At 51.6% G+C, this 23,422-nt stretch overlaps 2 protein-coding genes across 6 annotated transcripts in view; both read left to right on the forward strand.

Annotated features, from left to right (window-relative positions):
* The window catches only part of RALGPS1 (Ral GEF with PH domain and SH3 binding motif 1), a 277,259-nt gene extending 260,556 nt beyond the window's left edge, over positions 1–16,703 (forward strand). For 2 of the 4 annotated variants that reach the window (XM_057313765.1, XM_026513989.4), the window contains 6 exons: positions 1,905–1,988; positions 3,293–3,398; positions 5,167–5,259; positions 5,440–5,545; positions 8,220–8,311; positions 12,103–16,703. In XM_057313765.1, the coding sequence (XP_057169748.1) occupies positions 1,905–1,988; positions 3,293–3,398; positions 5,167–5,259; positions 5,440–5,545; positions 8,220–8,311; positions 12,103–12,132 (511 nt within the window). In that variant the 3' untranslated portion in view covers positions 12,133–16,703. Of the gene's footprint in view, positions 1–1,904; positions 1,989–3,292; positions 3,399–5,166; positions 5,260–5,439; positions 5,546–8,219 lie in introns of all 4 variants that reach the window. The other 2 variants (XM_057313764.1, XM_044389615.3) reach the window with 1 other exon arrangement.
* A 1,292-nt stretch (positions 16,704–17,995) lies between these two features.
* Positions 17,996–23,422, forward strand: part of GARNL3 (GTPase activating Rap/RanGAP domain like 3) — a 141,814-nt gene continuing 136,387 nt past the window's right edge. The window contains exon 1 of one of the 2 annotated variants that reach the window (XM_026513997.4): positions 17,996–18,189. Coding sequence is in view for 1 of the 2 variants with exons in the window: in XM_044389619.3 (XP_044245554.1) it covers positions 18,737–18,828 (92 nt within the window). In the remaining variant the exon portion in view is untranslated. Of the gene's footprint in view, positions 18,190–18,685; positions 18,829–23,422 lie in introns of those variants that run through there. The other variant, XM_044389619.3, reaches the window with a different exon arrangement.

Here is a 23,422-nt window from a genome sequence, read left to right on the forward strand (position 1 = left end):
GAGTGTGCAGCCGTGGACTATCTCCGAAAGGAGGGAAAGTAGCGGCGCCAACCACATCCCCCCATTGGTGGAACTACTGGACATTGTGGACAGCCCACTGTTGTTGCACCTTTTCCTTGGGCACCAGGGCAAAAAGACTCACAAGACGCAACTAATGAATCATCGAGCTTTACATCGGAAACCGGGGATGTACTGTATCGTGACTAACATAATATAATAAAAAATCATTTAAAAAAAATACAAATCAGATCAATTAAAAAAAAAAAGACTCACAAGAAGAAAGGTGGAGAAGAAGGGGCCGGAGGACCCAGCTCTGGAAAGGGTGGCTCCATCTCCAACTCCAGACAGGTGGCAGTTCAGAGCAGGAATCCAGATCAAACGAGGAGACGTCCCCTGGACACAAGGAATGTCATCGCAGAAAGGCTCGCTGCCCTGACTCATAAGAAATCTCTGGTAATGGCTGGGGAGGAGGCAGTCCGTTGTGAGCCCTCTGAGCAGTCTGCTTCAGCACGGGTCATAACATTTGTGAAGTACTCAGCAGTGTTCCCGTAATGGTGAAAGTCCTGGAGCTTTTCATGAATTAGAGCAGATTTGTCATGACGTGTAACATCCTGCTCACTCACTGCACTGCAGGCCTCTTTCTGAATGGAGGGGAGGGAGGAGGCGATCCGGCCTGTGGGCTGAGAGTTGGGCGTGCCAGGGCCTCATCTGCCCCACGGGTCATGGTGGGGGTGGGATCAGCCTGTGACCATCGTCTGTCACCCAGGTGTGCTGGGGAAGGCTGAGATCCATTACATCTAAGGACTTGAGGGGCCACGCACATGCTGTGGCTCTTTACCACCTTAAGAGGAGGGGCTGATGGGCAGCTGGCCTAGATGGCCATCAGACTCCTACCAGCCCTGAACCCGAGCCTGTGTACGACAGACCCAAGATGGTCATCAAGAACAGTTCCTTCTCCAGTGGAGGACCGAGGGGCAGGGAACCACGCGACCCTGCCCCCTCAGAGGTACCTGAGCTCACTTATGCTATGGTGGACCCGCTGCCCTGAATGAGTCCAATGCCGTGGGACCGCATGCAGCAACCTAGGACTGGCAGCAGGAAACAGAGAGAGTATTTGCAAAGGCAATCTTGAGCTTGTCTGACCTTATAAATGGGGTTACATCCCTGTTTGGCCAACGGGCCAGGAAAGCGCTGGCCCAGGGAGACCCCATGCTGCAGGGGGGAGCAGGTGCTTGAGGACCACGTGGACACAGGAAATCGTCCTGCTGAAGGAGGAAGAGCTGACGAGAAGAGACAGAAAGACGGAAGCCTCTCGCCCAAATAGGTTGAACTTCTGCTTACTCTGGAAGCTGTACCTTCCCCTGCAAAGGCACCCAACTGGGGACACCAGGTGGGAGAGAAGCCGGAGGAGCAAGCCCACGGGGAGATGGCAGGGGTCTGGCGGCAGCCAGCGGAGGAGGCCGCCCGATGGAGAGGACGCAGCAAACAGAGGCATTCAGCTGTGTGCTGCTGGGTGAGGACGGTGCGCCCGTCGCCCCCGCAGGCCCGACATGCAAGACTGCCCACGGTTCTGTGTCTGTGTATGCCCTTGTCATAGGATTTACCATAGACTGTTGGGGCTGGACGGCGTTTTCTATTAAACGTGTCAGCTTCACATTGGGTAAGTGGGTGTGCCTGATTTTGGTCACCCCCTGACACTGATGGAGGCTCTGGGGGCATCGTGGTCACTGGCCTGGCAGCTCCAGCTGTGCCCCAGATGTGTCCGCCGCGTGATGTAGGAGGTGCGGGAAGAGCTGGGGTTGGAGCCTCCTGAGTCAATGCCCACAGAGTCCGAGACGCCCCTGCTTCCTCCGAGTATCAGGTTTTCCCGGCTGTTGCTAAAACTCACCCCTTTTCCTCTGAAGCAGGGGACGTCTCTATGCCACGCTGGGGCCCAACTGGCGGGTTCCAGTTCGGAATTCTCCCAGGACCCGGAGCTGCGTCTACAGGTACTCGTTTGTTCGCGTGCTTATTTACTTGACAGCTAGCTTAGGTTGCTCGTTGGATGCCAAGCGCTGTGCTCGAGGCAGCTGGATGAGCCACAGTCCAAGAGGCTGCTGCCACAGGAGAGACAGAGATCGAACCGATAATCCCAGATCCCTGATGGTCCCAGAGAGGAGGTGGGGTGTTCTGGGAGGGGAGAGCAGGGAAGGCCTCTGGGGAAACGACTGGAAGAGTGATGGGAATGAACCAAATACAGGGAGGGGAGGTGCAGGGATAATAAGAGTGCCCCAAGCCGAAGGGAGGCAGGAAAAGCAGGGTGGCTTGGGGAGTGAGAGAGGGGAAGGGTGGAGATGAGGCTGGGGAGGTGGGACCCAGCCATGGGGTGGGGGGGTGGGGGTGACCGACAGCGGCATGACCAGATCATCCTGGCCGTGGCATGGAGAACTGGAGAGTGTGCAGGAGGAAGGCAAGACTGGCCTCAGGGAGGCCAGGGGAGAGCATCGGGCAGTTGTCCAAAGGAAGAACAAGTTCTGGCCTAAAGTGGTGGGCGTGGGATGGCTGCGAGGGGCAGTTAGGCATATATAGGACGTGGGATCAGTACATCCTTGGGATTGAGTAGGTTGCAGGGGTGGAGGGGTAAGAGGAGAAACCCCCCCAGGTCTCTGGTTCAGGCAGCCGGGTGGATGGTGGATGGTTCACCCACATGTGGAGGAAGAGCCGCCTGAGGAAGGGCACCAAGTTGAGGAAGATGCCTATGGGGAGGTGCCCACCCACTGAGCGGAAGCCGTCTGGAGCCTCTGGGCAGGTCCAGGCCGGTGCTGCACTTGGCTGTCTTTACCTGTAGGTGGCGCCCAAAGCCCTGAGGCGAAGGCGCCGGGCTTGGCCACCATCCTAGGCCCTGCTTCTCACTCTTCTCACTCCACCGCCACCTCCCCCACTTGCTCTCTGCTCCTCCAGGCTGCTGCCAACACAAGGAGGGGCTGCACGGCCCCAGGCTTCCCAGGTGGAGAGGAAGGTGGGAGCACGGGGGAGGGCCAAGAGGAAGCCACTGCAGAGGTCAGGAGCAGGTGGTGGTGCTGCTGGGGTCTGGGTTATAGGGAGCTCTGTCACCAAGCCTAGGGCCTTGAGGTGCTCCGAAAGGTGGGGGTGAAAGTTTTCAGCTGTGGCCAGCCCAGGGCCACCTGCCCCGACAATGTTGAGTCCTCTGGCCTGGCACAGCATCACGGACTTGGCAGTGGGGAGCTGTGAGGGAGAGGGTGCCTGACCACGGCTCCTCCTGGTCAGTGTCTGACTGGTGGTCTCCCCCCAGCCCCACGGGCCCGTGCATCTGTACACTGGGGAGCTCAGCCGCCGTGCCCACCATGGAGGGTCCTCTGAGGAGGAAAACTCTGCTCAAGGAGGGACGGAGACCCGCGGTAAGTGCAGACCCACCTCTGTGCAGAGGCAGCAGGGGCAGCAGGGAGGGCCCTGGGCTCCAGGGCAAGGGCCTCACTTTCCACATCTGTAAACTGGGATAAAATAGTGCCTACGTTGTCGAGGACTCAGCAAAACTGTTACATGCACAGCCATGCACACGGTGAGCATGCGGTGAGCCAGAGCTGTGACGGGGAGGTGGGGGGTGGAAGCCTGCAGACCCCTGGGCGTTGGGTTGGAACTGCCCCTGAGAGGGTTGGCACAGCCTGTGCGGTATCCCCAGCTGCAGATGCCCTCTCTCCCCGTGGCAGCAGCATCAGGAGGCCTTTGAGGCTCTACCATAGTTCCCAGGTCACCTGCGCTGGACCCACATGTCGCTGGCTCCATGACCTCCACCCATGGCAGGGCCTCAGCCACATGCAGAGACCCCTGTACCACAGAGCATCCACACGAGGGTTTCCTACAAACAGCCCATGGGCTGTGTCTCCAGGCAGCATCTGCTCCCATCTGCTCTGCCCCCTGCTTGCCCTGTCCACTGCCCATGGAGCCCCCTGAAGCTACCCCCTCCTGCCTGTGCCCACCGTGAAGTTGCCAGGGCGCTGGCCCAGCTGTCACCTCCAGACACTACCCTGTCTGCCGGTGCCAGGTGGCTCGTGGGTAAGGAGAGTCTTCCCTGTAGCCCTGGGCTGCACTTTGTCCCTTGGGCCCAGATTACCACAGAGCATTCTGTGACGTGGGGCCCTGGATCTGGCCAATTGTACGAACCTGCCTGCTTCTCTCCCATACTCAGAGTTCAGGCCTCGATCATTCTGAGCCAGGGCGAGACAGTGTCCCACTAGCAGAGTTTTCCCAAATGCTGGTTGGCCCAGTAGTAAGTGATGAAATCAGTCCAATGGGTCATGACCTGTATTTGTGAGCAGAATAGAATAGAATGGGTAATAAAGGTGAGTATTGTTTCATGAAGTTTCTTTCGGTTTGACATGTGTGTGCATGTGTGTTCTACACCGTGTGGGTGTCATCAAAGAGGTCTGAAAGCCGCTGCTGTCACGACTGCCAGTGCCGTAGCCCCATCCGGCACGCAGAGGGGGTCTTGTAGGCTGGGATGCAGACGGTCCGCCTCTACACTCAGCCTCACTCCTTTCAGGAGAGAATACTTGCTTCGCCTTTGCAAACCAAAACGCTCATTAAGTGATTTTCCCTAAACCAAGGAGCAGAGCCCCCTGAAGAGGGAATCCCAGCCTTGCTGCCTGGAGAAACAGAAAGAATACCTGTAGCTCCACCCTGTTGGCTTTTCCCCCTTCTAAGTGCGCAGACGTCCCACGTGCTAACATTCAGACAGCCGGAGCGCACCAGTGCGGATAGGATGGCTCGACTAGGCTATGGTTTAGCATGTCTGTGTTTTAGAAGAGTTTTACCCCAGGACCTTCTTGGGCCCAAGTCACCTGAGCACATAGAAATTAAGCCTTGGCACTGCCTTAAAGAAGGTGAAAAAATGAAAGGCTCTCAGAGTAAAGGAGCCAGAGAGGGGAGGCTGGACTTGGGGCTCAGAGCTCAGAGGCACTGAGGAGGAGGGCCTCCCTCCTCCAGGCCCTGGGTGGAAGTGACCTTGATGCATGAGGGGCCAGGGAGGAGATGAGGCCTGTGCTGGCCTTGGTTGGGAGGAAGGGGACACCCTTCCAGCCATGTGGCCGGGTCTGTAACTGGGCGGGGAGGTGGGACTCCACCCCCACCACGTGCAGCGTTGCCACTCTGCCTCCCCTTCCTCTGTAGCTGTCCTCATGGACCAGGTACTGGGTCATACTCTCGGGATCCACCCTCCTGTACTACGGAGCCAAGTCCTTGCGGGGCACAGACAGAAAACACGTAAGTCCCATGAAAGGACTCGCCGTGCTGGGACTTCAGGTAGTGTGACCTGGGAGGGTGGGGGCAGGGAGGAAAGCAGGGGAGGTGGCAAGGGTGGGATGGAACCTTGCCAGGCCTAGCTCAGCTTCTTCGGGGAGTGGAGGGCATGGACCTCCGGGTTATGCTGTTGTTCTTCCCCAGTATAAATCCACACCCGGCAAAAAAGTCTCCGTTGTGGGCTGGATGGTGCAGCTGCCTGACGACCCCGAGCACCCCGATATCTTCCAGCTGAATAACCCCGACAAAGGTAGGCAGCAGTCCTGGCGCTGGGTGCCCACAACTTTCTTCTGCCCTGTTTTCCTCTTCTGCTAAATGTATATTTTGAAACAGTAGGAACTTTTGGGGGCTGCTGCTTTCCCTTTGCTTTAGGTGGTGGTCAGAGGGTCCCCACACTAGTCTGTGAAAACTGCTTAGAGAGTGGTCATTGTGTCCACTGAGCATGTCCAGTGGGCATGGCACACTTTTGTGGCCTCACCTGTGGCTACCCATCACCTTTGAAGCTGTAGCCTCAGGGTCGTGGGAACAAATAATAAAATGCTGCATAAGGAAGGGACCGTGTGGCTGGAAGGGTTTGGGTTTTGGGAGATTTCAGGGACACCCCTGACATTACCTGTGCCATGAGACTCTCACAGTATTGTGGTCCAAGACCGAATCAGAGAAGAGCCCTTTTACAAAAGCCCCAACTTTAACTTGTCTGGTCATCTCCCATTTCCTCCTGGTTCCATCCCTTCCCCATGACTCTGTTGGGTGGAAGGACAGATTCTGGGCACCATCTTGTCCAGGAGCCCTATTTGCATTGACATTCAGAATAGACCATAGAAATGGACATCAGAACCACAATGAGATATCACCTCACACCTATCAGAATGGCTGAAATTAAAAAGACAAGAAATAGTAAGTGTTGGTAGGATGTGGAGAAAAAGGAACCCTTGTGCATCATTGTTGGGAACTAAATTGGTATAGCCACTGTGGAAAGGAATATGGAGTTTCCTCAGAAAATTAAAAAATAGGAATACCATATGATCCAATAATTCCATTACTGAGTATTTACCCAAAGAAAATGAAAACACTAATCCGAAAAGATATTCACCCCATGTTTATTGTATTATTTATAATAGCCAAGATATGGAAGCAACCTAAGTGTCCTTTGATAGATGAATGGACAAGGAAGACGTGATACACACACACACACACACACACACACACACACACCATAAAAATATTACACAGTCGTAAAAAAAAAATGAGATCATGCCCTTTGTGACAACGTAGATGGACTTAGAGGGTGTTATGCTAAGTGAAATAGGTCAGACTGAGAAAGACAAATGTGATATGATTTCACTCATGTGGTATCTAAAAACAACAACAACAAAAAACCAAATGAATAAACAAACAAGCAGAATCAGACCTATAGAGGACAAACTTATAGTTTCTAGAGGGGAGGGGTTGGGAGGATGGACAAAATGGGTGAAGGGGAGTGGGAGATAGAACCTTCCAGTTATGGAATGAACAAGTCGTAGGAATATAGTCAATGATATCTTAATAGAGTTTTATGGTGATCACAGTAACTACACTTGTGGTGAGCGTAGCGTGTTGTATAAACTTGTTGACTCACTGTGTTGTACACCTGAAACTAATGTAACATTTTGTGTCAACTATACTAAAAAAAAAAAAAGAAAAGAAAAAGAATAGCTCATGCTTGTCTTCCAGGCCCATGTCACATGGCAAAACCCCGAAATACCGGGGTCTCAGGTTCTAGCCAGGCAAAGTCTCTGGGACTGTCAAGTCTCCAAGCATCTTTACATCTTCTCAGGAATGTTCTAGTGCAAGGTTCACGTACATACAAATCACCTGAGGAACTTGTAAAAATTCAGATTTGGATTCAGTGGATCTGGGGTGGAGACCAAGCTTCTGCATTTCTAACAATCTCCCAGGTAATACAGATGATCTGCAGTAGAGAGACCACAGGGTTCTAAAGTTGTTAACTGAGAAGTCAAGAAACAGGAAACCTCCAGGGGCCCAGGGACTGGAGAGGAGAGGAGCCAAGTTCTCTGCTCCATGTCTGTGCGATTGAATCCACACACAGCTACACACACATCATAGCGTGTCCCGGTCTGGTCACCCCTGGAATTTCTTCCTCAAGTTTCCAGGCCTGGATTAGAAGTGGTTTCTTGTGGAAGTAAAGGCTGTGCCTGCACAAGCTTGCCTTGGGGACCACATGGCCACAGGGATCACGGCCACTCTTGGGCCTTAGCGCACAGGAGATCACTGTCCCCAAGCAGAGGGAAATATGACACAGACGGTGGCCGGGGTCTGTGAACTCGAGTGGTGAAAAAAAAACCACATCTTTGTTTTCTGTGGCTTCTCACGCCTTTATTTACGAGTATTAAACTACTAGAATGTTTGCAACACCTGTGATTTTATGTCTAAGAGAAACCGCAGATATTCTCCTGTCACGTATGGTTGCAGGTTTCTCAGAGTGACATTCCTGCTCATCTCTCTGGAATTACAGTACAGTGTCAGACCTGCCCCGAGATCTTGATATTGGTGCATTAATCGAGAAGCAGGTCTAGAACTGTATCGCTCAAGTGTTTTTAGTAGTTCGATAACTGCATTTCCGTGGTAATGATCTCCTTTGTATTTTATTTTATGCATTTGAAAATGTTATTCTGAGAATAACACCTGAGAAGTCCACAGGCTTCACCAGAGTCAGATGCACCCCGGCCCAAAAAATGGTCCACAGAGACAGCCCGGAGGCCGCAGAGCTTCTGCCCCTGCAAGTCCCGAGCTTACCTTCAGCTGCTCCCAACATTCCTTGGTTTAGTTAACCTAAGTTCACATTTATCTTCCTGCCCCAGTCACAGGCGGGCCTTCCCATGAGACCCTCCCTCTTCCTAACCAATGGTTTCTCTGCCCGTCAGGCAATGTTTACAAGTTCCAGACTGGTTCCCGGTTTCATGCAATACTGTGGCACAAGCATTTGGATGACGCATGTAAAAGCAACAGGCCTCAGGTAAAGTCACCGAAACCCTGCTTATCTCTGGAAATATCCTCTCCCACCCTTGGGACTATGGGTCCATCGAAAACAGGGCTTCTTCCTTCCCTCAGAGCCTATCAGCTGTGCTCCCAGGCACCCTCTTTTGATCAGCCTTTCTCCATGAGACCAGGCACCCTCTGCTCAGCTTAGAACTAAGCCCAGCTCCGGTCCAGAACTGTGAATCTGGTCCCTGTGTCTTTTCTACTAAGGGAAACGCCACGGAAACATCCGCTGGGCAGTTTGGTGGCAGGTGCGATATCTCCCCAAGGATCAGGATATAGCATCTATTTAGACCATCCCCTCCAAAAGATGATTTGTGGGAACACTCCCGACTGACAACGGGGCCTCCCTGCTCCACAACCCTTAGGAATACTACTACTAGCTAATATTGAGAGCCAAGCACGGCTGCTCCTCGGTGTATCTGAGCCAGCGGGACCTCTGGTCTGCGCCTCGCCCAGGACCAGGCATTATGGGAAATGTTTTACGTGTGGGAATTGGCCGAATCCTCCCAACATCCCTGTGAGGCATGTTTCTCTTACTGTCTCCATTTTATGCTGAGGACACTGAAGCTCAGAGTGTGGCAGGCACTGGTTTAAGGTCCAAGGTTAATGAGATCTAACCCCGGTCCGCCCTCCACCAAAGTCTATACCTGCTTCCCTGAGCTCCCCGGCCTCACACTTCCCAGAGGGCCCCCAGCTTGCCCAGCCTCCCACAGTCGAGCTAAAGTCCTGGAAGCACAGCCTCGGCTGCCAGGCTTCTGAGAGGCATGGCTGCTCCAGCTCCCAGCACCCAATGTGGCAGGCTGGACGTTCCTGCCCCTGGGAGTGGTGGGAGGGGTGGGGGGGGTGCTCCTGTCCCTAAGCTTCCCTGTCCGTGTTCCCCAGGGATCAGCCAGAAGAGGGCACTGCGGAGTGGGTCCCTCTCAGTGTGGGGACCCAGCGAGCCCCAGAACTTGAGAGTAGGCTGTGCCGGCTTCGGGTGGTAGCAGCTGGGAGGCACCAGCTCTGAGGTGTGAGGGGGGCCTCGGCAAAGCCTAGTTCACAAGCAGGCATTTGGGTCTGGGAGGATGCTGGTGACAGCACAGTCACGGGACTTCAGGCCCCTCCGAGTGGTTCTCGGAAATCCGAGGGAGGTCTCGGTTTTGTTCTAGTCAGGATTTTCATATGTAACGTCACGTGAGAACATATGTGACAAGCTGCTCAGATTATAGATCATGAGAAGCTAGAAAGCAGAAGGTAGAAAGTTCTCAACAAACTAAAACAGTAGGAAAGACTGACAAAGGGAAAACACGAGGTACCACAGGGAAGCTCAAAATAAACTGCATTGGAGTCCCTTACTCACCTGTCTGCCTGCTAGCACTTTGTCGCGGTGATAGACCCACACTTGTCCACAGGCAGTGTGGTTAAGAATGTTCACTGCAGGGGCACCTGGGTGGCTCCGTCAGGTAAGCATCCAACTCTTGATCCCTGCTCAGGTCTTGATCCAAGCCCCACTTTGGTGTGAAGGCTATTTGAAAAAAATGTTCACTGCAGCATTGTCCTTGATAGGGAAAAATGGAAACCTCTGTGACCGTCAGTAAATCCCTGTTGTTTGACACCTGGGAGCAATTAGAAGGACAGAAGCAGATCCGTGTGTGATATCCTGAAAGGGGCTCTTAGAAGCAAAAAGCAAAGTATAGGGGCACCTAGCTGGCTCGGTCAGTAGAGCATGCGACTCTTGATTTCAGGGTCATGAGTTTGAGCCCCACGTTGGGCACAGAGACTACTTTAAAAAATTAAAAAATTTTAAAAAGCAAAGGGTAAAACATATGTGAGGGCAATCTCATTTGTATTAAAATACATAAGCATATTTATAATATGTATGTCCCTGTATATAAAATTTCTAAAGAGATATGCAAGAAACTATCATTCCGTGGTGTCTAGAGTGCTTATGTATATTTTTTTACATGAAACAAATGCGATTGCTCGTCTCCATGGTGGGAAGGCCAGGGGTTTTGGTCAACAGTCACCTGGTGACAGGTGATGCAAGGGCCTCAGGTCACGTTAAGAGAGGACGAGCACCCTGACCTTTCCCGAGCTAGCCACATGGGGTGTGTCTGGGGCTCCAGCAGGTGGCAGGCAACTGGGTCATACCCACCTGGCAGAGCAGGTGTTTGGTCAGAAGGACAGACTGAATTTCATGTATGGCAAATGCAGTATGCCATGGCAAAGTTTTGCAACTTTTAAGTATTTTTGTCCAATTTTTAGACCTAGGCAAGAGGGACCTCTTATTTTTTCTACTCTCTTTCCCTTTTTATTTAGAATTTCCTTTCAACCACATATTCCTGCGCCATGCTGTATGTGATATAAAGAGTTGGCAGCCGCTACCTGTTCCGCGGCAGGTTATTTAAATGAAGCATAGCACATCCCTGTGACGTCATGCAGGGGCTGCCTCGAAAATCACAGCAGGGCGTCTACTCCCGTGGGAAATCGCAGTGGCTGGGATTCGTTGTCTTTTGGGTGGGCTTGCATTTCTTCAGATTGTTTGTACCAACACCAAACACGCTGAAACATTACTTACAACCTGTGTAAGGTGTAAACCGCAGCTCGAAAACCACACCCAGCTCCCTGCCCACCTAGCCTAAGGGCAGGACCTCCCTGGGCCTCAGAACACTTCCCTCCCCCAGGGGCCTCTTCCTAATTCTGTGTCCCTCCCATCGGCCTGCACCTTCTAACCGCTCTCCTGATTTATTTACTGCTCCTTTAAAATGTTAGCATGCGTATTGGATTCCTTAATGTATTGTCTGGGTACATTTTTTAAAACATTTTTAAAAATAGAACCATAACTGGATATTTTCTTCTGTGACTTGCTTTTTTCCCTACAGTGTGTTCCTGAGATTCATCTGTGTCAATGTGTGTAGCTGTCATTCATTTATTTGCACTGATATATTTTTTTTTATTAATTCTTCTGGCAGTGATCCCAGGAATGATTTCCTGCTTTTTGCTATTTTGAACAGTGCTACTGTGACCATTCTTATAACTATCTCCTGGTGCAGGGAGACGCATTTTTTTCCCCAATTCATCACTTTGACCAAACTGACACCAAGATGGATTTGTTTTTGATGAAATTGCTTCTCATCAAATCTCCTAGAACCCAACAGCAGAGGGGGGTGGGGGAGCCTGGGGCCGGGGGCAGTATGAAGGGAGAGAGAAGCACCCTGACCTTGGGCCGGTGGTCTCCCCAGCAAAGGGAGCTGGGATCATGTCCGGGGGACACAGCTATGGGAAGGTCTTGGGGGTCCTGGCGTCCCGATCACTCTTCCTGGTGCTCCCGCTTCTCAGTTCCTGCCACCCCCTCACCACCCACCCCTGCCTGCTGGTTTCCCATCCAGAGGCTTATGCCCATTCCTGCAGAATTTGCCTCCTCTCCACTCCAAGTGCAGTTCTGTTTTGCTGCTAGGCTAGTGAATGAGAGCATGGGCTCTGGGGCCATGGCCTGCCATTTACTAGAGGTGGGCTTCTCCTTTCTAAGCCTCAGGGTCCTCATCTTTGTCGTGGGGACGCTTCCAGAACCTGCCTCATTGGGTGTTGGACACGATGATGTCAAGTGCCTGGCACACAGTGGCCACTTGACAAACAGTGGCCGTGGTTCTTGCCAGGCTCTCTTCCCCACATGCCCCGCTTACTCGCAGACTCACTGGGAAAGACCTGATCCCTTCATTTAGGGGCGCCCCTTGTCCCATTCTGAAAGGTTGGAACTCTGACAAGAGGCTGAGCTTTCTCTTCCAGGTACCTGCAAACCTTATGTCATTTGAGTAAGTCTCTGCAGGACTCGGCGTGACTTCAGAGGCTTCCGGGAGCCCAGCCTGGGACTGGTGGCGAAGCGCATGTCCTGGGCACAGGCTTTTGGCCAGGGTGCTGGGGGACTCACGGCCAGACTCAAGGGGACTAGGCCTGCGGCCTTACGGTCCAGAGGGCTCGGCCAGTGCAGGGTCCACCCGCCAATCCCCAGCGACTCTCATGACACTCATTGTTCAGCACCACCCCGCAGGGCCGTGGTTGGGCCCAGACTGTGCACCCCACCCTCCCTCTCTGGGCCTTCGTCCGTCCACCAGCTGCTGCTTCGACTAGAGAGCATCCGGCCCACGTTGGGTCCCCCGTGCTTTCTCCTGCACAAGAGTGGACAGTGTTAACCTGCATGAGGGGCCAGAGAGAAGGAACAGGCTATGGAGTTGGCTTTTTATACCCCAAGTACACGGGGTCGCTCACCCACAGGGCTGCCTCAGATTTTGTACAACCCCCAAAGCGTCCTCTGCGTGTGCGTGCCGTATACGTGTGCGTGTGAGCGAGTGTGAACTCTTTGAGAAACATGCATTTTGGCACAAGACTTGTGACATCACACCCTTCATTCGCTTTGAGGCCCTGCTTTAACCCGACGTGATAGCCTTGTCCACCGAGGAAGGTCAGAGTGAGAGCCCAGATTCCTCCTATGTTAAGGGTTCCTTGCATTCTTTTACTGTAAACAAACAATGCCTTAAATTGTGTCTTGTTTTCTGTTCCTATGGGTGCTATTCATCTGGAAGGCCTGCTCTCTGGGCCCCCCGGGTCCCTTCCAGGCCTTGTTGCTGTTGGCTCTTCTGAGACAGGACCCGGCTTCAGGACTGTGGACTGGGCTGGCCTGCTTGCTCCCTCCCACCCCTCTCCTGCAGGGTCTGAAAGCCCTTGTCTTCTCCCCCCGGACCATGCCAGAGTGGGAAGTTGTGACACTTTCTCCCAGCTTCCTAGGAAGCACTCGGAGGCTGCCATGCTCACTCACAGAAGCCGCTGTGTACCAGCCTCTCCCGCAGGCCAAGGCTTTGCTCCCATCATCTACTGCCAGGGCGGGGCCCACTGGGATTCCTGGTTACACTGGGGAGCTGAGTGACACTGAGGCCTTAAGCTCCCCCAGTCTTGCCCCCAAACGCAGTCACCAGCAAGTTCTCCACATCCAAGTCCAAGGGCACAATTGCTGATGACCATGGTGACAAGAGAGCCAAGCCCGGGGAGTGAGCGGCCCCAGCTCTGCATTCAGTTAAGCGCTCTTCACATTGACAACGTCCTTTATCAGTCACTGTCTGTCTTATTTTTAAGTGAGTTTTATTTTGCACAAATACATCTTTATTCTAAACAAGGAATAAAGTTAGCTTTATTTATGGTAGCTTTATCACCATAGCTTCTCTCCCTTCCTCCCTCTCTAATCTGGGTGTCTGAATTCTGAGAAGGAAACCTTGAAATGGTTTTCTGAATTCCTGGGTCTTTGTTGCTGTCATGGTTTCCGAGCTCACACTGGTCAGACATCAAACCACCCTTAAGAGTTTCTGGGCAAGATGTTTCAAAACAACATCCTCACCAGTAAACTGTGAGAGGTGGATTTTAAAACTACCAAAGGACCCACCACTGTATTTTGGTCAAATGGTGACAGCTTTTCCTGAAAATTGCAATGAATTGGTGAGGAAAGCAGTTGCTGTCAGGGTCTTATTTTATGGTCAAGGCTTAGTGTGCTCAGCAACTAACGCGCCTTTGGAGCAAAGTCTAGAATACTTCGTGCCAGGAGAAGCTCCAGGTGGTAATGTTGGTACCATCCAACCTTGGCCGTGAGTGCTCTGCACACCCGCGCACAGCCGGGGTCCAGATGCGCGCACCCAGTTCACACCAATGACTACTCAAATGGGCATCCAGAGGCCGAATGAAAACACCAAACACTCCAGCACCTCTCACCAGAACCATGCAGTGTTAATGCTGTAACCTACACTCTGATTCTACCTGTTAATATTTTTTGAAGTCTTGAGTTCAGAGGAAAACGCAAGCCTGAAAATCAGCTACTTATTTTCCTTGGGTTTCTCCACTCAACTGTCCTGGCTCTTCTTGCATGAAATACTATAGATATCCATCCAAAAACCTCAGAATTTCAGGCTCCCTTCAGTCAGCACATTTTCTGCCCTTTACACATTTTTCTTATCTTTTGCAAAAATTTTGTTCTGAGCTGAATTTGAAATAGCACAATTGCAATTCTTTTCAAAATGTTTAGTCTTCTCTCTGATTGAGACTGATCCCACATCCCCTCCTAGAAACATTCTTAGCGTGGACTCTTGAAGAGTCTGCTTAGACCTTGTTGGCAAAGGCCTTTAGAGCTGGTAAGAACCTCGAAGGTACCGGAAGAGTCCTAGAGACAGGCTGAAAGATGCTGGGCTCTTCCAGCTGGGATGTGGGGCCACGCATGTAAGTGCTGATCATCTTCCCGGCATTGGTTTGTCCTGCAAGCAGTGGGTGAGGAGACCCTCAGGCTGGCACAGAGGAGGCCAGGTACAAAGCCCAAAAGGGAGAAGTCCATGGGTGGATTCTCACCCCGGAGGGAAGCATTTCTGGTTTTTGCTCTTTGACTATCCATAATGCACAAATGTTTGTGAAACCATTGAAGGTGATATGTCTGCATGCATATGCTGGTTGTTGGTTTTTGTTTTGTATTGTTTTTTGAGCAAACAGATCATGGTGCCCCCAAATGAAAATTACAGAATGCTGTCTACAAATCGTGGAGTAGGTAGTTGGTGTCATTATGATGCCCTAAGAACAGCTCATGCACCTGTCCCTGGGAATAATTTTTGCCCCTCTCAGTTGGAACATGTTTTATAACTCAAGGTCAGCCAAGTGCATTCTTACAACTGAAATGCTTCATGGAGGTTTGATTCAGTGGGGAGCAGTAGAAATAATGTTCTGAGTGTGCCCAGTGAGAGAGTGCGGCCTCCCTTCCCTTCCCTGAAGAATCCCATTCATCACCCTGTCTTGCCATGGAACCTAAAGAGGAAGATACTTGAAGGCATTCTGTTTAGAAAAGAACCCACTTTCTCTTGCCAACTGAATTTATAAAGCATTTTTTTTCCTTACCAATATGGCCAGTATTTCTTTCATCATCTTCCTCTCCCACCTCCCAAGCCCAAGACGTGTATCTTTTAGGATGCCATTTTACAAGTGGAAAACGATCCATGAAAATGGGAAGCCTTTCACGAGCAGGGCCTGATTTCACTCCACAGGTGGGGTCTACAGCTCTGCACCCACGTTACTAATGCTTGTATCAAGGTGAACATTGCTAAAAACACAACCTAACTTATTTTGCATGACTTCATAAATGGCTTTAACCAGTCTCACATCATATATGTTGTGTGATTTCATGTTTTAAAAAGAAAAAAAAAAACTACAAGAGTCCCTTGGAAAGAACATTCTCTGCCCCACACCACCCATTCATTCATTCATTCATTCATTCGTTCATGACTCTAGTGAGTGCTTCCTGTGTGCCAGGCTCTACCCGGGATATACTGTAAATGGCTGAGAACAAAGCTGATCCTTGCCCTCGTGGAGCTGACCACACTCAACGAACAAATAATCCTCACCATGACATCTCCTCCGGCAAGACCCTGCCTCTCTCCTAACACAGGGTAGAAACCCTGTGCACATTCCTCCAGAAAGGTTTCAAAACGCTCAACAGACTGAATAGCCTCTTGATCTGTGAGTTCACTTGCAAGGAGAACTAGATGGAGTCGCTGTCCTAGAGGCTAGTTGTCGCAGAACACCCAGGCACAGAGCTATGGTCAGGCGTGCTGAGGACTCAAGGTGCAATGAGAGGGTAAGGCCAGAATATTGACAGTATTTACTCCAGAGGCTTTTTTAGTTTTAATTTCCATGTTAAATGCAAGTACAGCATGAGCGAGAGCTGCATTTTCTTGGGTGGTGAGAATTTGTACGGTGGACCACCTCGGAGTCCTGTGCTGCGTAAGGGTGGGTACGCTGGGGGCAGTCCTGAAATCCCTGTTTGCAGCAGCAACGTGAAGGATCATCTGTCCGTTCTATAATCGTTCATCTCTTTACCCATTTCTGAATGACTGTGACCATTCGGTAATGAAATATTAGTAATTAATTTATTAGTATGGTATAATCTTTAATAAATTTCGTGCCAAAATGCATGGTTTTTCACTTAGCATTCAAAATGTTGCGTACAGAGTAGTTTTCAATTTCTTATGTATTCCTCAAAGTAAGTTGAAAATCAGTTTCTACATTTTAATTCGTTTCTTGTTAAATCTGTTGCACTCTCCTGGGCTGTTTTTCTTTTCCAGCAGACCCCCCTGCATGCAGTCGTGTAAGGACTTTCTCTAATTCTTGTGAATTGTCTCACCCGCAATAACCACTGAACATCAGCCCTCTGTGGGATTCTTTAGATTTTTGGTGAAGTATTTTGTTACCTCAGTCTTGTATCAAGTTTGCTGTATTTTTCAGCTTGTTACACTGATAATTGTTTCACTAATTAAATACTTTAATGTACATCTTTGTTTACTTTGAAATTAAATGTGTTTTCCAATGAACATTGCTCAATTTATTATTCAAGTGAATTTAGCATTCACTTTGTAAACCGTTGCCGTGCCAGATAGAGACATCAAGGAGGTCTGGGGCACTCAGAGCCTGGCTTAGACGTTACTAAAACATAAATGACATATGGGAACAATGCCTTCAGGAAGGGATAGAGTCAGTGCTTCGGGCACTCAGGGAGATGGAGGATCTGGGGAGGGGATGGGGGCATTTGGAGATTCATTTCAGAGATTGCTGAACACATGGAGGACGGGGGAGGCAGGAAGACAGAAAGGAGAAGGAGCAGGATGAAGTTGGGAAAAGCAGCCAATCCAGTCTCACTGAATAAAGGATTTGGGGGAGTAATGGGATCCAGGTCTGAAAAGATATGTTGGGGGAATTCAAGATGTTAGGCAAAAACCAGAAACCCACTCTAGTTTGCTTAAGAAAAGGGGGGTACTGTCTTACAAGGCTGTCTCATGGAAATGATGGGAGGACCAAGGTGGAATGTCAAGGGGCTGGAAGGAGAAGCGGAAAGCTTCCTACCTCTTTCTTTCCTCTCCTTCATTCTCTATCCAGATTGGCTTCTCTGCTGGAATGTGCAGCAGCAAAGAAGTCCAGGCATTACAGTGAAAGCGCCGGGAAAGTCATGAGGGAGTGTGTGCCAGTGACAGGATCAAAACGGATCATGGGAGCCCCGTCCCTGCCTGCCTCAGTTTCTCAGCTAGTGCCTTCCAAAGCTCAGTGGCTGAGTCTCCCACACACACTCAGGCTCTTCTCCACCACCCCAGGACCCGCCACACCACCCTAGCCACTGCAAGCCCTGCTTGCTGAGGGCCCCTAACTTACCTCCTTCTCCCGATTTAGATAGCACAGTGACGCCCAACTTTACCCAGGTAGGGATGCTGCCCTTAGCCCCAGTGCGGTGCTCAAGGGCTCTGAGACAGATGCATCTGACTTGGGGAGGAGGTGAGGACGGTGAGGTGTGGCGGTTGTCACACAGCTGGAAAGAGTACATCACATCCAGTCAAGACTTGAACCCACGACTGGTCACCTGCAAAACTCCAGCCCCTCATTCTCACTGCGTCAGGCGCCACGAACGGCCACCAGGAGACAGCAGTACCTCCACTTAATGGATGGAGAGAGATGCGAGCTAACGCAGACTACGGTAAAATGCCTGTTTAGCCTTGAGGGCAGAATCCTACCCCTGCGAGTCGCTCGCCAGGGCCTGAAGCCCAAGCAGGTGAGGCGGTGTGGGCGGGGCCGTGCCGTGGGCGGGGCTTGGGGGAAACGCGGCTGTGGGCGGAGCCCTGCCCAAGCTGGGTTGAAGGCAGTGAGAGTGAGTGGACCCTCATGCTTGGGGGCTTTAGAGAGAAAAGGGGGCTCCGTGCTTGTGGGCGAGACACAGGGAAGGGCGGCCCCCAGAGGGACGCTGCTACGTTAGAAACGGCCAGGAGGCACTGAGGTGTGGAGGGACGACGCTCGAGGGAGCCGACCCTTTGGGTGAGGGCCGGGGCCGCGCGGGAGCTCAGTAGTGAGAGGTAGGGGGGCGGGGCCTGGGTTTGTGCTGAGGCGCTAGGAGCGGGAGGGGCGGGGCCGCGGGCCCGACCGCGCAGAGGACAGGGTGGGCGTTTTGGGTGTCTAAGCCCGACAGAGGTGAGGAGAGCCCACCCCGAACCGGGTAGGTCCGGCGTGGGAAGGGCGTGGCTGGAGCTTGGGGCTGGGGCGGGACCTTGACCCGGCTGAGGAGCGCGGGGAGGGCTGGGTTGAAGTTCGGGGCGGGGGCGGGGCGGGGCCTGGGCCTGGCTGAGGAGCACGGGGTGGGTGGGGCTGAAGTTCGGGGCGGGGGTGGGGCGGGGTCTGGACCCAGCTGCGGGGCAAGGAGTGGCCTGGACTGAAGTTCGGGGTGGGGCTGGGGCGGGGCCTGGGGCCGGCCGTGGCGCGCGGGGCGGGGCATAGGCTGCGGCGTGCGAGCCGAGCGGCCGGCCGAGCCCCGCCGAGGCCCGAGCCCACCCGAGTGCGCCCGAGCCCGCGGCCCCCGCCCGGGGCGATGGAGCCGGAGCCCGGCGGGGTGGCCGCTGCGCTTCTGCGGCAAAAGAGGGCGGCGCTGCGGCGCAGGGGGTGCAGCTTCGAGAGCCCCAGGTACCGCGGCCCGGGAGGGGTGCGGCCGGGAGGGGCGGAAGCGGGGAGCCGGCCACGTGGTGGGTGGGGGGCGGTCTGGGGGGACCGAGGGCTGCGAGGCCGCGGCGCGGGAAGGCGTCTCTGGGGGGCTCTGAAGGGATCCGGCGAGGAGCCAGGGCCGAGCGGCGGGGGGTCGAGGGGGAGGTGGGCCGCCCGAGCGGCAGGTGCGGGAGGGGTCACCCCAGAGAAGAACCAGCGAGTGTCGGGAACCCAGACTGGACGAGACGCCCCCAAAGCGTCGGTGCTGAGGCAGGCCCCGAGCAGAGCCGGGCTCCAGGCGGATTTCGGGCTGTGGAGAATGTGCCGTGCCGCCTCTTGTAAATGCTCAAGGACAAGGTCGGGAAATAGCCCCCTGAAGTCCCAGGGAGGTCTCCCTCCTGCGGGAACCTCTCTGCGCTGCCCCAGGACCCAGGCCACCTGCAGCCTTCGCAGCCTGGCTTGGCAGGTATCGCACACCTGCTGCCTCACAGCCCCGCCCATCCTGGAGCCGTGTGGCCCCCTCAACATGCCGGGCCCCTGGGGCCCGTCTGACCCGCGGACGCCTTTCCTCTGCTGGGGGAGCCCTTGCCCATCCCGGCCCCCTCGTTTGGCCTGGGGAACTCTCCTGAAACTGTCCTGTTGGGTTCCTTCTCCCTGGAACCTTGCTCCACGGACACGCCTTCCACCCGCTCTACTCTGCCAGACCCATTCTCTCAGCGGGCATTTTCTTAACTCGGAGTGCCTCCTCCCGCTCCAGCGCTCCAGCCTGGCTAAAGTCGGCCCTGCCCTTTCACCCCCGCCCCCGCCTTCCAGATGGCTCCAGTAGCCTCCCCACCAGACTTTCTGTCTTTATTCTTCTACCTCTCAAGTCCACATCCTCACTGGCCGCTGGAGGGGTCTTAGCACGACCCCCCTCTCCAGGAGCTCTCTGTGCCTCACAGCAGTGAGGGAGACCGGGGTGGGGGACAAAGAGAAAGATGGGAGGTGGGACTCTAGCCCTCACTGAGGCCGAAAAGGGGAATCAACAGCTAGGCTGACAAACCAGGATCCTTAGTATGAGGTGGGAGGCCCTTGCACTGCTTGCCTTGCCCTTAGTGCCCCCGCCCCCAGCAGTACTGATGAGAGTGTAAGCCTCATCAGGGCAGGGACCATCCGGGTCCTGTTCACTACTGTGGCCCCAGAGCCTGCCTCAGGCCCGGCCCACACAGACATTTACTGTCTATGCAATGAATAAATGCCTGACCAGCCGGTAGTTCTTTCCCTATGCTCTTTTTCTCATCTGTGCCTTTACTCCTGCCATGCTCTTTGCTCTACTTAGAAGAGTCTTTTCGAGTAACACCTGTCCCCTCTTCCTCTGGGAAGTCTTCCATGAACCCTAGGCTGAGCTCTGTACTGTATCAGTAATCTCTGTATATATCTGTTATTCCACGTAGCACTGTGTGTAATTACCTGGATAATATGTCTCCCCCACTAGAGTGGGAGAACCAGGCAAATAGGTTCTCTGTCCTGCTGCTGCTCACACTCGCTGCTGGAGCGCGTTGGATGGGAAAAAATGTACCAAGGGATGAGGCTGAAGAGATGAGCCAAAAGCTGAATCCAGGCCTGAGGTAGAACATTTAGGTCAGCGCTCTCCAACAGAACTTTCCACAATGATGGAAACATTCTGTTATCTGTGCAGGTGGATACCGCAGCCACTAGCCACCTGTGGCTCTTGAGCACTATTGAAATATGGCTGGTGCAACTAAGGAACTGAATTTTAAATTTTATTTGACTTTAAATTAAATAGCCACATGTGACCAATGTTTATGATATTGGATAGTGCCAATTTAGAACATTTTTCTCTTCCTCCAACTTCATACTTTTACCACCCCATCATTTGTCTCCATGACTCCCACCAGAAAGACAAAATGACTTCTCCAGAGGTCTCTGTTTAAAACTCCATGGTAATATCGTATAAACCTTAGAGATAATGCTTACCAGTTTTCTGATCATAAAAATAACTTATGTTTGTTGCAAGAGAATTTATTTAACCCATTTTTTAAAGGATTTTATTCATGTATTTGACATAGAGAGTACAAGCAGGGGGAGCGGCAGGCAGAGGGAGAGGGAGAAGCAGGCTCCCCACTGAGCAAGGAGCCCAACAGAGGGCTCGACCCCAGGACCCTGGGATCATGACCTCAGCCAGAGGCAGACACTTAACTGACTGAGCCACCCAGGAGCCCCATTAACCCATTTTTTGTTATCATACTTGCCGTGTATTACCAGTTTTCACTCTTACTAAGTCACATCAAATCTGTGTGCATTAGTCTGTGTATAAAGAGGTAATCACTTCCTTAAGATAAGTTCATAGAAGTGATGGAAATGTTTGGATCTAAGAAAAGGGACATTTTAAAGGCTTTTGAACCATAATGCCAAATTGCCCGCCAGGACTTCATACCAGTTAACAGTTCTCCCAAGAGCATATAAATGTGCCTGTTTTTCCCACCACAATGCAAGGCATTATCATTTATAAATATTTGCTAAAATGGTCCGTGTCTTTGTTTGGTAGTGAGGTGAAACTTTTTTCTCATGTTTCTTTATAATTTGTATTTCTTTTGAAAATGAGATCTATTCATGCACTTTGTCCATTTTTCCTTTGGAATGTTTATCTTTTCCTTATTGAATTGAAGCACTTTTTATTTATTAAGGAAATTAATTTTTGTGGCCAAATAGGTAGCGTATTTCTCACAGTTCATTATATGCCCTTTAACTTTCTTTAGTGTTTTTCGATAGTTTTTATTGTTATTTTTTAAAAGTTAGTCACATCTATTTATTCCTCCTGTTTATGCTTAATTAGAAAATAATTTCCTAACTTGAAACAGATCAGTGTTCATCTACAATTTCTCTTATTTTGTTGCTTTAAAAAAATCCTCTTTAATCCATTAATCCAAATCACCTCACTTTTAAGGGAAACTATTAACAGCTGTCTTGTATTGGGGTGGCATAATGGACAGTTAGGGCCAGGAGGAGAAAAATTACCTGTGACTGATCTTAACCATGCAAGTGTGTGGGTACCTACAGCCGATCTGTTGTTCCAGAAGGTCCAGGGTGGGAATGGGGTGTGTGAATGCTCAGAAAGCTCTGCAGGTGATTCTGACAGACAACCAGGGATGAGAGCCTCAGCCTCACTTGTGGGCATGCTGCCCGCTTAGCCTCCTTTGCTCCAAAGCCTCAGTTACTTCTCATTTCCTGTTGTGTCAAGTTTAAATGCCACTGCCTCATGTGTAGGACCTTTCAGAATCTGGTTTAACCGTATTTACTCAATCATGTTGACATCAGGAGAAAACGGCATGACTTTCAGAATGGCAACTGTCTTTGCTAAATGGCCTGTGTCAGCTCAGTTAACTGGCGGGCAGACACAGCCCGTGACGAGTGTAAAGGAACAACGTGGGGTGTGGCCCAGGCTTTAGGCATCCAGGTAGGGGGCAGGGAGGGAGACAAGCTGGGAAATCTGGGAGCCAGAAGGCAAGACACTGACGCCGTTAAACCACTTGCTGTCGATGTGTTTGTCCTCATTTTGTAGGAAGGCGTATCAGATAGTGTTCAAGAACAGGGACTTTGGAGGGAGACACACCCAGGTTCAAGTTTCTGTCTTTTCACTTGTCGTGTGTGTGGCCTTGGCCAAGTTGCTTAACCCTCTGACCCTTGATTAACTCCTTTCTAGAATGACAGTAACACCTACCTGACTCACGGGACTGATGTCAGCTTTGAATGAACTGATTGATGCAAAGTGCTGAAAACAGCGTCTGGCACAAAGCATTACCAAATGGCAACTTTTCCGGACCAAAGTGATTCACGTTTATGCGCAAGTTCTCAACCTTTCCCTTCTCTTGCCTCATTAAAATTTTGGTTTTACCCATTCAATTTTTCTTCCTCCCCTCCCCCTCCGAGCAAGGTCCTGCCTTGCTTTTTTGCATTTTTGAGCTGCAGATTTAGGAAGAGAGGGATCGAAGAGAAGAAGAGTAGGTACACAAAGCACTGGTTAGAACTGGGTGATAAAAAACTTTAAGGGGGGGGGGCGCCTGGGTGGCACAGCAGTTAAGCATCTGCCTTCGGCTCAGGGCGTGATCCTGGCATTACGGGATCGAGCCCCACATCAGGCTCCTCCACTATGAGCCTGCTTCTTCCTCTCCCACTCCCCATGCTGTGTTCCCTCTCTTGCTGGCTGTCTCTATCTCTGTCAAATAAATAAATAAAATCTTAAAAAAAAAAAAAAAACTTTAAGGGGGTTTCAGTGGTGAGAGGTACAGAGACACGTACTTTGGATGAGGGAGGCAAATAGGTCTCCCTGTTCTTTTTGTTGCTCAAAGATATATTTTAAGAAATACACCTGTTATCTTTCGTGACTTTGTGGTGATCAAGAAATACAGTTAATGAGCTTGAGTCATTTTAAATCACTATTGCTACATTCTCTCATTCTGGCTGCAACACTTCATAGAGTCAAACCACATATGAGCCACAGTATTAGCAGGGTTACACATCGAATCGAATTTGAAAGGCAAATTCTAAAGATCAAAGACTGTCCACACTGAATGGA

The sequence above is a fragment of the Ursus arctos genome, unplaced genomic scaffold (genome assembly GCF_023065955.2).
Source record: "Ursus arctos isolate Adak ecotype North America unplaced genomic scaffold, UrsArc2.0 scaffold_18, whole genome shotgun sequence".
NCBI classification, from domain to species: Eukaryota; Metazoa; Chordata; class Mammalia; order Carnivora; family Ursidae; genus Ursus; species Ursus arctos.